Here is a 14,518-nt window from a genome sequence, read left to right as displayed (position 1 = left end):
GACACATTCCACCAGAGGGAACCTGGCCTGGGGAGAGGGTGTCCCAGAGCCGCTGGGACCCAGCTTGCCTGGATGCACGCCCCCTGTTCCCGTAACATCAGCCTAGGGACTGGGGAGGGACAAGGCCCCAGCCCTTTCCTCTTCTAGCCCTGGCGAGTCGAGAGGGGCACCACTCCTGAGTCAGGACTGCAGGAGGAACTGCTCTCCACATGCCCAGGCAGGTCCTGGACACCACACTCTGCAGCATGGATCCCTTGCTTTCGTTGAGTAGCCAGCCCAAGGCAAGGGCTTTGGGCCAGGAGTCCTTGGCTTTCTGTGGGCTAGATCTCATAAACAAGGCCACTCCCAGGTGGTTGCTGCAAAGGAGCCTCTGGGGATGAGTGCAGGGGGCTGGAGCTTGCTTGGTCGCACCCCAGCCAGCCACTCCCCTCTCCTGACTGCCTCTGGTGAGCCCTCCAGCCCCTTCTGCCTTGCCATGGCTACTCTCACTCAGGAGCAGATGAGGGAGGGGCCAAGGGTCTGTTCTCTTCCAGGCCCCACCCACAAAATAAACTCCACCCACCCGGGACACCACTCACTGCAGATTGTGCAGCTGCCCCTGCTATGAGCACTTGGTCTCTGAGCACCACTGGGCTCTCCTTGGTGGGGCTTCGTTGTGCCTGTGGGCTCAGCTCCTTGACGGGGAGGAGATAAGTGGTGGCATCAGCTCAGATGCTGCTCTCCATGAGTTATGTAGATCTGTGTAGCCCCCCACCCCCTTGCGGCTCCTTCCTTAGATGTGGAATGAAACAGTTAATGTTTAAATCATCACTAGGCAATCGAGTTACTATTGCAGTGAGGTGAGTGGAGCTGGCCACACCTCGCCAAGCGATTGTTCCAGGCTCTCTTCAGACTCAGGCAGTCATCTCTGCAATGGTCACGCTCCGTTGTAAAGGTTTCTTCGTACCTGCCATTTGCTGCTTTTCCCATTTAGCATGGACCATCTCTCCAGCAGCCCAGGACAAGGGGTCCTAGGGAGCTGCCTGCATGCGCCATGTTTGCTGTAACAGGTTTAATCCTGCTGTGCGTCCACCCTCCCTCTCTGTCCTAATGGCTCTATGCTTCTCCCCTTCTCAACCATCCCATCTCGCCTCCCTCCAGCCCACAGCAGTGAAAAGCCTCTTACCTGCTGCTTGGACATGTCATTGCCTCCTCTCACCCTCCGTACCAGCTTCAAGTTGGTCTTTGCTTTCAACACGCGGCCTGACTTGCATCTCTGGTGTCCTTTCCCACCATTCCTCCCCTTTGCCCTGCTCCCACCACCAGCCTCACTTTTCCCTGCTGCCCCAGCACCCCGCACAACCGCCCCATCCCAGCAGGGCTCAGCCTCTCCTTTCAAACTCCTCGTTGAAACTCACTTTCTTTTCACAACCCCAGGAGCAACAGTGCTCCCTCCTTGCTGTGACCTGCAATCCCCAGCCACCCCACCCCCCCACGAGACGGTGCTCTGACTGCACCCACCCTGTCACCCCGGGGGTGGGATTATAAACTTCGCAGGTCAGGAAGGGGTCTCTCTGGGAATGGAGAGCACTGCTGAACACAGGGAGATCAGGGCAATAGGAACCCAGATAGGGCAGCAGCTGATACTTGCTTTGCAGTCCATTTGCAGTGACACTTTGTGCTCATATTCTTTTCCTAAAAAAACTCCTTGACACTCTGCATAAATGGCAGGCCCGCCAACCCCGGGGTCTTGGCCGAATTCCAATTATGCCTGCTTTAAACTCCCTCCGCCATTTGAACTGACTAAGGTATGCTATGCACCTGGACCAAGCGCCTGTGAAGGGCTGCATACCAGGGAGGGGTAAAAAAGCAGCTTGCAAAATGGGGCCCTCCTAGATTAGATAGCTTGCACTTCACAGACAGGTCCTGAGGCATACGCCCTCTCTGAGTCCTGTCCATTTGCTGCTACCTGCATTGACTCTTACCAGCACGACCACCGTTCCAGCTACCTACTTCAGCTTGTGTCCCTTGGGGCAGATCTTGCTGAGCCTCGCATACCTCAGCTCTCCAGAGAAGGAAGGAAAACAGCAGCCAGTTGGATGTTGGGTTTTTTATTTCATTATTATCCAAGTACCTTTTAAAAGATAATTGTACAAGTCAGCACATGAAAACGCTCAGGAGACACCGTTTATAGGCATGCCGCTGGCGGCTGACGCTGCGGTTAGAAAATGTACATATTTACAGTGGAACCCTTCAGAAACAAGGGCAAATGGAAAACCTGTGGCTGTCGGGTACATTAACAATTTCACCAGACACAGAATATGAGCTGAACTTAAAAAAAGAAGAAGAAAAATGTTTGTAATGCAGTTCCCTGGATGAAAACAACTTCTCATTTGCTGGACTTCACATAGTGATAGGCAAGTTACAGAACCGTGTTCAAAAGGCACTCTGTGACATATACAATATACTGAGAGGCAAACCTACCTGTGTGGATACACAATCACGCAGGCCTATCCCACTATATCACCTCTTACTGTCATCACCACGCCTGCGTCTAGCAACGCTGCAACCAACAGAAAGAGTAGAGCTGAGAACACAACAGAAGAACAACCATGGCCAGAGTCAGTGCTGATGTGAAAGTCCTCACATCCTTACTGTGGGGCAGAAATGGACCAGCACAGAGGCCCACTGATCTGCAGGTGGGGCATGGGCTGGTATCTGAAGGGGGTCTGGGTCACTGGGTGATTTAATTGACAAATATTTACACTTGACTCAGGTGAAGGGATGATCTGCAGTGTGGCGGATTAAGGGAGCTCAGTGGGTCGGTGAAGAGAGGCCTGCAGAATGGTGCAGGGACAAGACAGCTGCTGGCAGAAGCAGCAGGCTCAGGGCTATGTCCTGGACCGTCTGGCGTGCTCCGTGGGGAGCACACTTAAACAACAATCGCTTTAGATTCTTAGCCCCCAGCATTCTTGCTTTTGAATAAACACTGGCCCTTTGGGACCCTTCCCTGAGGGTCCTGTCTTCTCTGCAGCCAGGGTGACTGCTCTCCTTAGGGGGTGTAACCTCCCAGGAGATTCCTGGGCAGCTCTACTGATGATAAATGGTCCCACATGTGCCCATCGAGGGGGAAACATGCAGAAACAGCTCTATTTTACCGCGTGGCCACAAATACAGCCAAAGGCTGCCTTCGGCTCCTGGGGATTAGCGCCTTCATCAGTCTCTCCAGAGCGCCCTTTCTCAGAGGATTCAGGTATTAGCAGCAGTGCTACCAGAAGAGATCGACCTGCAGAGTCCATGGTGAGATTTCTCTCCTTTCCTGGCCGCGTGGAACAGAAACTGCAAGTTTCCAAGTGGTTTTCTCTCTGCACTACATTCGCTCTGGCTAAGTCTCCACGTCAGGTCTCAGCATTGGCAGGGCCGACATGCCATGGCCACAGCACAACAAATTATTATGATCTACAGCCAACAACCCCTATGGCGGGGTGCAACTTTCGAAGAGGCGTGAATGGAGGGCTCTCTGATTGCTAATTACATATGATGAGAGACCTCCGGCAAAGCATGTGCTTGGGAAAGGCTTATGGCTGGGAGCAGGTGTCACCAGACTTCTCCAACTATCGCCTCTTATCTGCAGAGAAAAGAGCAGGAGACGGCAGTTCACAAAGAAGGCTCTCACTAAAACGGAACCCGCCGATCCCATCCCTAATCCTGGTGCTCCGTGCTCCAGGGTGCCCCCTCCTGGCTGGACTGTAGCTAACACTCACTGGGATGCATCCGAGTTGCAGGAACCAGACACTCATGGACTCCAGCAACAACCAGCCGCAGTAGGTGCTCTAACAAAAGATCACGGTGTTAAGAGCTCCTAAATACAAGCCCTCTCCTCCAATGCTTACTCAGTCACAAGAACGCTTGGAGAAAAAACTCCTAGGAGATCTGGTAGCTTAAAACATGGGCAAGGTAAACAGATTAAAAGTGGCTTGTTAATATGTCATAAACCCAGGTTTTCAACCCCGCACTACTCTGGCCTTCGTATTGTCAGTGTGAGCCAGCCAAAGTGTCGGCTTCCATATCAGCATCTGAGATAGCAGCTTGTGTGGACTTCCCCGAGGGAGTTCTCCACCTCACACACACAGTAGCATCAACTAAAAGCCATCCACTGTCAGGACATGGGGAGGGTCGGATGAAGGCAAGGCTCCATGCCGAGCTGGACAGATGGCTGTACACGCTGGGTGAGCTCCGAAGTACCTGTACGTCTTACATTTACATAAGAGCACTGTGACATTGAAAAGATTTTCCTTTTATTACAATATATCAAAAATATGCAGCTTTAGTAAACAAGTCATATTACACTTTCTAATTCAACTGTACAATGCTACAATACACGTAATATTCTGTCTGGAGAGGGAGCCCGGCGGGGATCCCACCGGCAAGTCTGTGTGGTGGAACTCCTCCCACTGGCAACGTGTAGCTCCTGGAAGTCCTTGGGAGGGATTGAGGTGCCTCCCTCAGCCTGGGTCAGCCCAGCACCGAGGGATCTGTGCCTCCCAGAGCACCAACTCTGGATCTGCTCTAGACTGTTGAGACTTCCAAAATCTTTCCCAGGCCTCTTGGCTCTCCCGTTAGTCAATCTTCTCGACCTTCCCAATGATCTTCTCCTCAAAGATGGGCAGGGTGGCCTCGTCCTCGCGCACCTCCTCAAACACCACTCCGCAGTCAAACTCATGGCTCACTTTTTTAAAGTAATACCTGCAGAGCAGAGGTGGCCACGTGAACGGATCACCCACTTGGCAGCAGCCCAGAACCCTGCAGGGTCCCACCCACCAGGGGCTGCACCAGCCCCAGCCATGGGCCCTAATAGGCTTCGGAAGCCACACACTGACTCAAACCCAAGCATGCCGTACACCTAATTCCTATGTGATAGTGCCCTGGGGGGTGGATGTGATAAACAGGAATAAATGTCCATAACACCCAAATTGGCTCCAGAGCCAGAACTAAAAGCCTCTCTCTTGCCCTCCCACCAAACCCTCCCCTACAGAAGCAGCATGGCAGCAGAGATAACAGGTGCCTGCGATAGCAGGGACTGGACTCAAGGACCAGCCATATGTTCCTTTGATAAGCTTTGCAGGTGATGGCTGGCTCACCAAGGCAGGCACTGCCAATCCTAGTACAAATACAGTGGGAGTGGCCCTTACACCAACTATACTCCCAGCACTCCTAGCATCAGAGGCTGACCAGCTGGGTCCTGCAGCCCACCCCATAAACAGTCCCACAGTACGGACCAAAGTTGCTCTCCTATTGAGGCTAGAGCTATGGCTCGGAGAGGCTACAGGTCCTACAATGCAACTGGCCTCTATGCAACTGGCGTGCAGCCCAGGCAGCCCTCCATTGAGCAGAGTCTGGGGCCTGGTGGGGGCTGCTGGCTTGGTACACAAGCAGGTTTTTGCTTGCAGCAATTGCTGTTGTAACACTCTTCAAAGCCAGACCCTGCTCTCGAAAAAACACGCTCAGGCCAAACTGCCCTGTCTGCCCTGATCACGTGGCTGCAAAGAGTTCAGCAGCTGAACTGTCCCATCTGGACTGCAGCACGGCACAAGCGTAGCTTGGAACCAAACCCCTAAAATACCTGTAACTCGTCACTTCAATAACACACAGTACGCACATGTTCAGGGCCAAGGCCGAATTCCTGCCCTGATCCACCCTTCTTTAAATTAGCTCCTGGCACGCCATTTTACCTGCCTCTTAAAGAATACACACACAAGAAACCTCCTTAGCCACTGGGTGTTCTCACTTGTGCTTCACGGCTAATGACAGCTGCAGCACTGCAGGAGGAAGTGCCACAGAACGGAGCCCCAGGGAGAGCACCTCTGACCGCATCACCTGCAGTTGTCTCATTTATCTGTCTCTGCTGGGAGAGACAAATGGGCAAAGCACTCACACCACTGCCTGCTCGCTGGTAGCATGGATGACGTCAGCTCTCTCTGGATCCTGCTAGCACATCTCTGCCTGGGATGCCATATTCCTAGGACTCAACGATACTTCTGCCCCTGCCCTGAGTTAGCCTACACTGCCGTGGCACTCGCTCTCCCCTCCAACGGCCCTGCGCTGGACTAGCCGTATGCTTCTCAGAGACTGAGCCTGCTTATTTTTCTGAACCGCAAGCTCTCTGCCCGATGATCCTGCCTCCCTCCTTGCTTAAGGGTTGAGAAAACTGTTCTTTTTAAAATTGGGAAAGATTTCCCAGCTCCTCCCCACCCCCCAGCAGTCCCTGCCTTGCTGGAACATGGGGTTCAGTACAGGCTCAGAGAAGGGCCCTTGTTGAAATACTGGGAGCACATACCTGAGAACCCCACCATATGCAGAGGGCCTGGGGGGGAGGAGGTTGCTCTGGGATAGGAGGGGCCTTGTCCCCTTAGTCTCCTTCGCACCCCCATGATTCCCACTGACACCTGCTGCTTTAGGTTTAGCATCCTGGCATTGCAGTGAGACAGCGTCCCCGGCTGACTCAGAAACACCACCTCCCCAGGGCAGTCCCTTGCCTCGTCTACCTTGCATGGCTCCATCTCTGGAGAATCACTGCGAGCCAAGATCCCATGACATCCACGGTACTAAGGAACGTAGACAGTAAAGAGCTAGTGCTGCAGTCTCAGAGGGAGGCCCCGACACCCGCTTTAGGGGCAAACGGGAGGAAGAGCCAAAAGGTGAACGTGGCCGTGTGTGGACAGCAGAGACCTAGGAGCAGGCTGAGCTGAATGGACTTTACCATAGGTCTCTCCTGTCTTACCTGTAATTCCCTTTCTTGGTGAGCAGCTCCTTAAACTGTCCCAGCGTCACCACGCGCCCCTTGACCAAGGTGCGGTAAGGGATGGGCTCTCCACAGAAGTAGTACGCGACCACGATATTCTCACATGGCTGGGAAGCGCCATTGCCTGGTCTCTTCTGGGGCTTCAACCTGCCATGAAAAACAAGAACATTCCCACTAAGTAATGACATCGGGCCTGGTGGCTCGTTCTGGCAGACGCTGCTGGAGGCTTCAAGGAGTTTCGCTGCCACAGGGGAACATGAGATGTGGGTTAATGGAAGTCATCAGTATGCCTTAGTTAGTGCTCACTGCAGGCTCCTGGGGACCAGCTGACACGGGACTGGTGGGCTCCTGGAGTCCCATGGTCAGGGAATTTGTTCCCAGCTCCCCAGTGAAATGGGAGACATGTCCCATTAGGAGTCTCCTGCTCCACTGAGCCGTCACATGTGGCAAGGAACTGAGGAAGGCCACAGGGGGACTCTGCTGACTGCTGGCCTGCTGGGGGAATGCCTCTCCCCCTCTGGACTGATTTCTTCATTTCCAGCGTCAGCCAGGGCCAAAAGGCACATCCTAGGTCCAACCTTTGCCTCCTGGACTGCCCTGGAGGAAGCAGAAACTCAGCAGCCCAGCCCATGACAGTCAGTCAGGGAAGAACCAATGCCCACAGAGGCCTGGACAGCACGGAGCAGTGTTGGAGGGAACACCCTCACTCAGAGCCGTTCTGTCTTGTGGGGTGGATGGTGTTTGGTTTTTTAAAACTGGGGTCCTTCTTCAGGACACCCCATCAGCTGGTCCTGTCCCTCCCAGAGCTGGGGAGGGGGGCGCCCTCCAAGGGCCTGGGCTGTGGAGAAGTTTGACACTGGCTGCCTGAGAGGAGGATGGTTTAAAGTGGGGATGCAGGTTTCGTTCCCCTCTGGTAGCTGGCTTGGCCCGGAGCCCAGCCCCACAAGCGCACAGCCACTGTCTCTAGCTCCTGATTTGCCCACCAGTGGGCAGAGGCTGCCCTGCTGTGAAATGTAGGTGCTTGGAGCCCAGCCACTGGCCCTGAGGCAGCTCCAGCTCTGCCAGGGTGACAGCAAAGCAGAGCACGGATAGGCACTGGGAACCGAAACACAGAATCCTCCCTGACAGCACAGGAATCAGTCATGGGGCCAGGGCGGGATGCGCCCTCTGCCACTGCACACGAGAACACACAAGAACTGCCCTGGGAAGAAGAGCCCCTTTGCTGTAACCAGTGGCTGGCTTTATCTAAGAGAGCCCATGCCCCAGTTCTCCCAGCAACGCAGCCTCCTGCTGGGCCCATGGAGCTGTTTCATTAGGTTTGCCAGAACCAGCTACCAGGGAGGACATATTCTTAGGGGTTACGCTGGCCCCTTCAGTGGTCCCCACACTGGCACCCTGCCTTGACAATTTAGTAGAGATGGCCCCAAGGCCGAGTGCTGGCATGAACACCCCTGCCGCTCTGCACGCAGGCAGGAGCCAGTCACAGATCTGTGGCCAAGCCTATTCCTGGAACAGACTTGTGGCAGGCCCTGCAGTCAGGGGCCAGTGCTGCGGGACTGGGGCCCTCTCTGCCACAGGCTGCTGTGACTGTCTGTATACAGACGGAGAGGGACCCATGCTGCAGAACCCTAGCCCTAGTAACAGAGGGAACGGGGTCTAATGAGGAGTGGGGCTGGGTGCCAGGAGCCTGGGGGGCTGATCCCTGGCTCTGTCAGTGACTCACGGTGCAATGTGACCTTGGTAACCCACTGGAGCTCTCCGCGTCTCAGCCCCTGGCTCTCCAGAGAGTGGGAGATAATGCTTGCCTGCCAGGAGGGGGTGCTGAGGTTTAATACTGATTCATATTTGTAAAGTCATGTTGACTCCTGGATGACAGGGGCTAGTCACCAGTGAAGTATTATGAGGAGCATCCTCTCCAAAGGTGAGCTTGAGCTCACCTGCACGAGCATGCTTAGCCCATCAGGGCAGTATGGGGTTGCTAGCACAGCTTGCTAGTCCCAGATACAGGTACGGAGGGTCAGGCTGACAGACAGACCCTATGGGGCTCCTGCTAGGGAGAGAGGATGCAGGTTCTACTTCAGCTGTGGCATATTTCAATCACTCCCCACCACTCCGTTTGAGGAAGAGGGCTCATGGGCTCCCACAAGCATGAGAGGGAGGGGGCTGTGCTAACAAGCCCTCCTCGGCTCTCAGGGCAGGAGCTCAGTGTCCCTTTGCAGGAGCCGGCGGGAGCGCTGCTAGCACGGGACACCTGTACAGACAGACAGGTGTGTGATTCCTGATGACTGCGCCGCCTCCAGAGGCGATCTGTGTCTGCAGAGCCCAGGTGGCACTCTTCTACACCCTCCTACAAATCATGGACTGGCCACGCGGCGCATCAGCACAGCAGGGCATTCAGAGTCTGCTAAGAGGGAATCTAGTGCCGCCGTAGTTTGTAATCTGCTGTGCATTCCCCCTCCAGCGCAATAAAAAGCAAGAAGAGAAATTTCCTTTCCATATGAGAGACAGCAATGATTTCTGAGCAATCTGCAGAATCCCTCTCTCTTGGGTCCTGGCGCTAGCCGTGTAAGTCCGTGGGGAATGCTCCCTGGACAGCCCTGAATCCACAGTTACAATATAAACACACGGCCACTGCCAGCCTGTCTGCTCCAGATCAGGATGGTGTTTCATTAGTCTACACAAACCGGAACATTTCTCTTACTCTTACATACAGAAATGCATAAGGCAGACTAACTTATTGAGGGCAGGACTTGTTTTCTTATTGCCAAGACAACTTTTCGGATGTTTTAACATCCTCAAAAGAAGCAAATCAAAGAGATAACTCAGTCCACTATTATAGAGGGGCACCCCCTTGCTATCAGCAGCTAATTTAGCAAGTGGTTTTGAATTTACACAATCTGGGAGCTGGTAAAAGGTTTCAGGGGCAGGAGCACATGCTCCCCTGAATCCGCAAAGCAGCTGTGTGTGTGAATGCACTTCTGGAGGTTTGGAGGCTACACAATCAGGGCAAGGCCCCTGGGAGCTGTGTGACAACTCCTAGGTAGCATTTTGTTAACAGTCCCCCCAAAAGCCCACATGCCAGTGAAAGTGAAAGCAGGGAGTGAAAGCAGGTGGTCATGCTCCCGGCGTGGGGGGCACATTTTCAATCTTATTATTTTTGGAACCTCTTAAAGTGTTCACTATGCACAAGCCAGGGTACTGAGTTAGCTGGTGCTATGGTTCTGGCTGTCGCATCACAACTCAAAGAACTCTATTTTCAAAGGTGGATACACCGGGCAATAATAGTGCTTTGCACTTCTATAACGCCTTTCATCTGTGTTCTTCTCATTCATAAAGTTTAGACAAATTCACCACTTGGCATGTGTGGGCTTAGCCAGAGGCAGCTTTTGCTCTGAAATCCATATAAGTTTGGCAGCTTTGAAAATTACAATACAGTGGACTGGATTAAAGGATGGTTTTATATTTATATAACTGGAAACTCACTATAAAAACAGAATTTGCCAAGCACATGAGTTAACCCCAGTTTTGCTATTTTGGAAATAACTGAGACCTTAACCTTTAAATATTGGCTCACATGCAGAGTGACTTTTTTATGACATGCCTATGTAAATATCGACATGGAAAACCTGGGCAGGGGAAACACTTCTTGCCTCCTTTCAAAGCCCTGAGGTGTGAAGTGCAGCTCAACTGTTGTTGGTACATGTTCTGCTCAGAAGAGCCTGTGAAAAAGAGTGCAGGGTTTCTAAGCACCCGGGGCCCCCCACTGCCAGCACAGCTTCACAGCCTCTCCGAGCCGCATCACAAAGCATAGGCTGCCCGGTAGCTAGGAGAGCATTCAAAAATCGAACCATCCTTGGGAAAAACACGCATTCCAATGAAAGTAAAAACAGTTCATACCGTCAGGCAAATTCTGAGCCAAAAGTTAATCAAAGAGGTGTGGAAAACCTCCCACTCCTTAGGTGTCTCCCAACTCTCCTAGCTCCAGGGATGGCTGAGATGTGTGCCTCGGCGGCCTGGGCTGTGCATTTGTGTGCTACAGATTATGCAAGTTACAGATGCCATCCACAGGCTTAATCCATGTTGCCCACAATAGTGATGGGTAAAGAAGCTCTTGTTCATCCTGTGAGACAGAGCGCGCTCAGTCTGTTCTGGGAACGAGAACGCCGAGGAACACAGACAAACGCCGGCAGCCTTGCTAGCCCACCAGGGCCCTGCTCCATCAGGGCAGCGTGAGTATGGGAGAGATGGCAGCAGCTTGACGCAGGTGGCCACGGCTCTCTCACAAATGGCTGTTAACTGAACATGCTAAGAGCGGGGAAACTCAAGAGATCCTACGTCCCCTCTTCCTAGAGCTGAGAAAGGGGCTGCTGCAGTTCTGCTGGGGGGAATGCAGGGGAGGGGAATGACCGCTGGCTAAAACCCTTCTCGGCCCATCTGAGTCGCCTGTAAACCATGTTCCCACTTGGAGAAGCAACAGAATCCGACAGTTATGCTGTGCCCTGCTGGAGCACGTCTTTGGTGCCTCCCTTACTCCAAGGACCTCTCAAAACAGAAGGGAGGGAGAAATGCCAACGCCATGGAAAACAGGCTTGGGTTCTAGGCACGGCTAGGAGAGCGCCTGTTCCTTTCCAAAGCACAGGCACGGTTGCTAATGCCTAGGAATGCTGACTCTGGTACTTTTTATGGGCCTAGAAACCACCAACCCCCCCCCAACTTTTGCCATAAATCAAAGCAGTGTGGGCGGCCAGCACTGGGACAAACAGACAACGGTTTACAGAGAACACACGAAGAGCAGTGACACCTACTCAGACTTGGCAAGATACAGGTCAGGGACAGCGGGTACCGCATTCAGCACTGGAATACAAGCTGGCCTAACAGAAGTGCAACCACACTGGATCTAAAGAACAATCTCAAACTAGAAACACGTGGCTACCCTCCATTGCTGCTAAAGATTACAGTACAGTATGGCACCGGCACAAGGAGCTCACTCAATGGGGCATTCCAGGGTATGAGCAAGGACCATTTTCCCGAACTCCTTGGTGGTGCGAAGGTCAGGAACTCACACATCAGCTCTTTGCATCAGGGCATCCCAGCACACGCTGCCAAAGCACTTGCCCAGCCCTTACTCACAGCCAGGCAGATAGAGAGATTGCTGGAGTAGTCAATCATTCCCCCTCCCCACAAGAACGCTCCTAAACTCCACATGAGATCTACCTCTGCTACACACAGCAAGAGACCTGCCTGTGCAATGTGTCTCGCCCGCTCTCTGACCTGATTTCCAAGAGAAAAATGAATGCTGGGAACACTGCTTGAATTGCTGAAGTCAGCTGTGCACCTCTCCTCTCTGTACCCTTTAACAGGACAGGGTTTGGTCCAGCTATGCAGAATCTCTCTGCCTCAACCTTAATTGATTTTAGCTATAAACAAGCCTTAAATACAGACCTTCTGAAAAAAAAAAACAGATTGGTGTCCTGATTGAACATCCATCCAAAATGTAACAGCTTACAAAAAGAAAAGATGGCTTGACCAAACCGGCTGGGCACAGAAGGCGCTCTCATCTCTGGGGCAGCAACCCTGATAGAGAAGCAGCTCCTTGTGACACGCCCGCTCCAGGACCACAAAGAGCAGGCAACAAACCAGAAAGACTGCAGCACAAGGTGCTTCTTCGCAAACACCCCAGGAGCCATGATCAGAACGTCTAGCATGTGAGGAACCCTGTTGTTTGTGGAACAAGATCAAAAGTCTCAGAGCTGCTGCTTTTGGGAGCAGAACATTTTATTGGGGTGATCAACGTACCCAACATACGCTTTCCTCCTGAAACTGCAGCTCAGGGGCTGCTGTTTGTAAGTACTGTAATCTCTGACCCCTATAATAAACCAGACTTCTTCTCACGAACCCTTTGCACCAGCCCTTCACCATTCCAAGGAAGGTTCCCGAGCCCCACCTTTGTCCAATGTGCCATTATTGACTGTCCTGCTGGCTTGGACTGTTCAAAAGGACAATGTATAAATACTCCATCACAATGCTCCATCCTCCTCCCCAGCGGATGCATCTATAGGGCTCCCAGCCCCACTGAGCTAGTGGTTTTTCAGTACTGTCAGCTTTGGAAATGTGACGCTGAGTTACACTCCATGTACACAGCTCCAAGTGGTCGAGTGTTACTTCTGTTCTGAACATGAAATGCTATTTGAGAGCAAAGAGGATGTCTTAATGCTGCACTAAGATGATTCATTGCAGTTGCACTTCATTATTACTTGTTCCCCATCCCTTGTGACTATCTAACAGGCTATTATAATGAGCGGCCTAGTTGCATCATGCTGGAGCCACACGTGAAAGAGGTGCCGTTCCGACAGGGAAGGAAGGAAGGCCCGTGGCACCAAGGCTGTTGGTACTCTGCACTGGACTCTGTGCCTGGGTAGCGTTATAAGGGCTGTGTTACTCCTGGGCAGAGGCAGAGCAAATGGACTAGCCTGAGGTCTGAGTGTCTGCCCTTGCCATGGCCGCATTCATTACACATCAAATGCACGTTAGAACGTCTGCTGGATGGGGAGCTTGGGCTGGGCATAAACTAGTGTGCCACTTGCAGCAGCTGTCAGTCTGAACAGCTGATACACACCACCACCTGCCTAAGGGCTGCCTACATCTCACTGGGACCAAGCTAAAGAAACTGGCTGTGCGGAGTTGAGAGAAATGGTTCAGAGACATCAGTACAGGCAGAAAGAGAAGAGCGTCCCTGGGTCTGGGGTCTTTAATAACTGGGGAGGAGGGGGAGGGATCATTGTGCACCCAACACCTAACAGCTTCAGAACAGCTCCCAAGGAAGCCTACACCTCCCGCAGCAGGGCTCCGCATAGGGAGAGCAGGGCCTGTCCAGCTATAAGAGTTTAATCTCTGTTGCGGGAAGGTTTGGCTGTCATTACAGTTGGGTACAGACACACGCTTCACATCCAGAGCCAGAACACAGTGGTGGCTAGAATGCTGCCGAGTGACATTGCTCACCTTTCTCTAGAGCAGCCAGGTTTTTTTAGGAGACAGCATAAGAGATTGTGAGGCTTCTGGAGGGTCCCTTAGGAAGGAGGGGACAGCTTACAGAGAAGGTAAACATGTGAAGAATACGGTCAATTTGACAGGGAAATTAACCTTCCTAGAAGGGGTCAAAGAGTTTTGCTCTCTTAGAATGGTCAGGGCCAACTTGTTCCTTGTGCCCTCCCTCCTCCTTCAAAGGCGGACCCTGGAGTCCCCCGAGGCAGGGTCTCTGTAGGGAAGCTCTCTCTGCTTTCCCAAAGCAAAGAATGAGTCTCTACCAAACTCCACTGTTTCTTTGGGCTTTTGGTTCCATTGCAGTGGCTCCCCGCTGAAGTAAATGGCATTTTAAAAGGCGTAGTCTACAGGTACAGGCAGGTGTGATATAGGCATGGATTAAGGAAGTAATGCAAAAGCCTACAAGCCTCAGGCCGGTAAGATTTTTAATGTAGCCAAACAAGGCCTCAGGGGCAAAGAACAATTTGATGTAAGCAGCTAACCAATAAAGTGACCCCAGATTAGGTTATCACAAGATAGCCATGGCCCAACACCTCAGGATATAAGAAGTGCGATAAAACTGTGGATATTTAGAAAATAGATACTGCAATGTGCCAGATAAAGCTGGTTCGAGCATTCTGGGGATTCTGCGGACATCAGATGTCAGTCCAACCACAAAAACACCATGGTAACTAATTGACATATGTGCTAATAAGC

The 14,518-nt window shown here is 52.4% G+C and overlaps 1 protein-coding gene across 3 annotated transcripts in view; it reads right to left on the bottom strand.

Annotated features, from left to right (window-relative positions):
- Positions 1–2,074: 2,074 nt before the first annotated feature.
- Positions 2,075–14,518, bottom strand: part of AXIN1 (axin 1) — a 225,096-nt gene continuing 212,652 nt past the window's right edge. For all 3 annotated transcript variants that reach the window (XM_048865935.2, XM_048865932.2, XM_048865933.2), the window contains 2 exons: positions 6,761–6,928; positions 2,075–4,725 (listed from right to left, as the gene is read on the bottom strand). In XM_048865935.2, the coding sequence (XP_048721892.1) occupies positions 4,599–4,725; positions 6,761–6,928 (295 nt within the window). In that variant the 3' untranslated portion in view covers positions 2,075–4,598. The remainder of the gene's footprint in view (positions 4,726–6,760; positions 6,929–14,518) is intronic.

The sequence above is a fragment of the Caretta caretta genome, chromosome 10 (genome assembly GCF_965140235.1).
Source record: "Caretta caretta isolate rCarCar2 chromosome 10, rCarCar1.hap1, whole genome shotgun sequence".
In the NCBI taxonomy this organism is placed as follows: Eukaryota; Metazoa; Chordata; order Testudines; family Cheloniidae; genus Caretta; species Caretta caretta.
Note: the sequence above shows the minus strand (reverse complement) of the source record. Positions and strands in the feature narration are given on the sequence as shown.